At 47.0% G+C, this 625-nt stretch overlaps 1 protein-coding gene across 2 annotated transcripts in view; it reads right to left on the bottom strand.

The window, feature by feature from the left end:
- The window catches only part of Ube4b (ubiquitination factor E4B), a 123,179-nt gene that overhangs the window by 99,246 nt on the left and 23,308 nt on the right, over positions 1-625 (bottom strand). For both annotated transcript variants that reach the window (XM_013034507.1, XM_013034514.1), the window contains exon 2: positions 172-358. In XM_013034507.1, coding sequence (XP_012889961.1) covers positions 172-358 — 187 coding nt within the window. The remainder of the gene's footprint in view (positions 1-171; positions 359-625) is intronic.

Here is a 625-nt window from a genome sequence, read left to right as displayed (position 1 = left end):
ATATATATATATATATATATGACAAAGAATACAATTTCTTTTGACAGGTTACTATCAAAATGAATATACACTAACAAATGCATGCTACAATGCTCTTTTTCTTTTAAAATTGCTGGCTCTAAGCTGAGATCAAAAGGATACCTACTCCCCAGGTGGGAGGCAAAGGCTTACCTGCTGCACCTATCGGGGAGGTAGCTGGGGTCATGTTGTGGACATTGAGACCAAGACTCTGGGAAGGGCCTGGAGCTGATGCTGCTATTGGAGGCCCAGGAGGGTTCTCCCTCTGGGGAGAGGTAAGTGGGGTAGTTGGCTGGGAAGTCTGTCCACCAGCAAGTCGCGCCAGACGCCTCCGCCGAATCTACAACAGGAAGGAAAGGGCATTCTTGAATGGCACAAACACAGTTGCATGCAAGAACACCATCACTCACATTATCAGTAATCACCAACATTCACATTATCAATAACCATCAATAACAAGAGTTTAAGAACCAAGCGCGGGCGCTAAGAAGGTGGCTCAGTGGTAGAGCACTAGCCTTGCATGCATGAGGCCCTGGGTTCGATTCTCTAGCACCACATAAGAGAAAAAGCCGGAAGAGGCGCTGTGGCCCAAGTGGTAGAGTGCTAT

The sequence above is a fragment of the Dipodomys ordii genome, unplaced genomic scaffold (genome assembly GCF_000151885.1).
Source record: "Dipodomys ordii isolate 6190 unplaced genomic scaffold, Dord_2.0 Scaffold6, whole genome shotgun sequence".
Taxonomy (NCBI): Eukaryota; Metazoa; Chordata; class Mammalia; order Rodentia; family Heteromyidae; genus Dipodomys; species Dipodomys ordii.
Note: the sequence above shows the minus strand (reverse complement) of the source record. Positions and strands in the feature narration are given on the sequence as shown.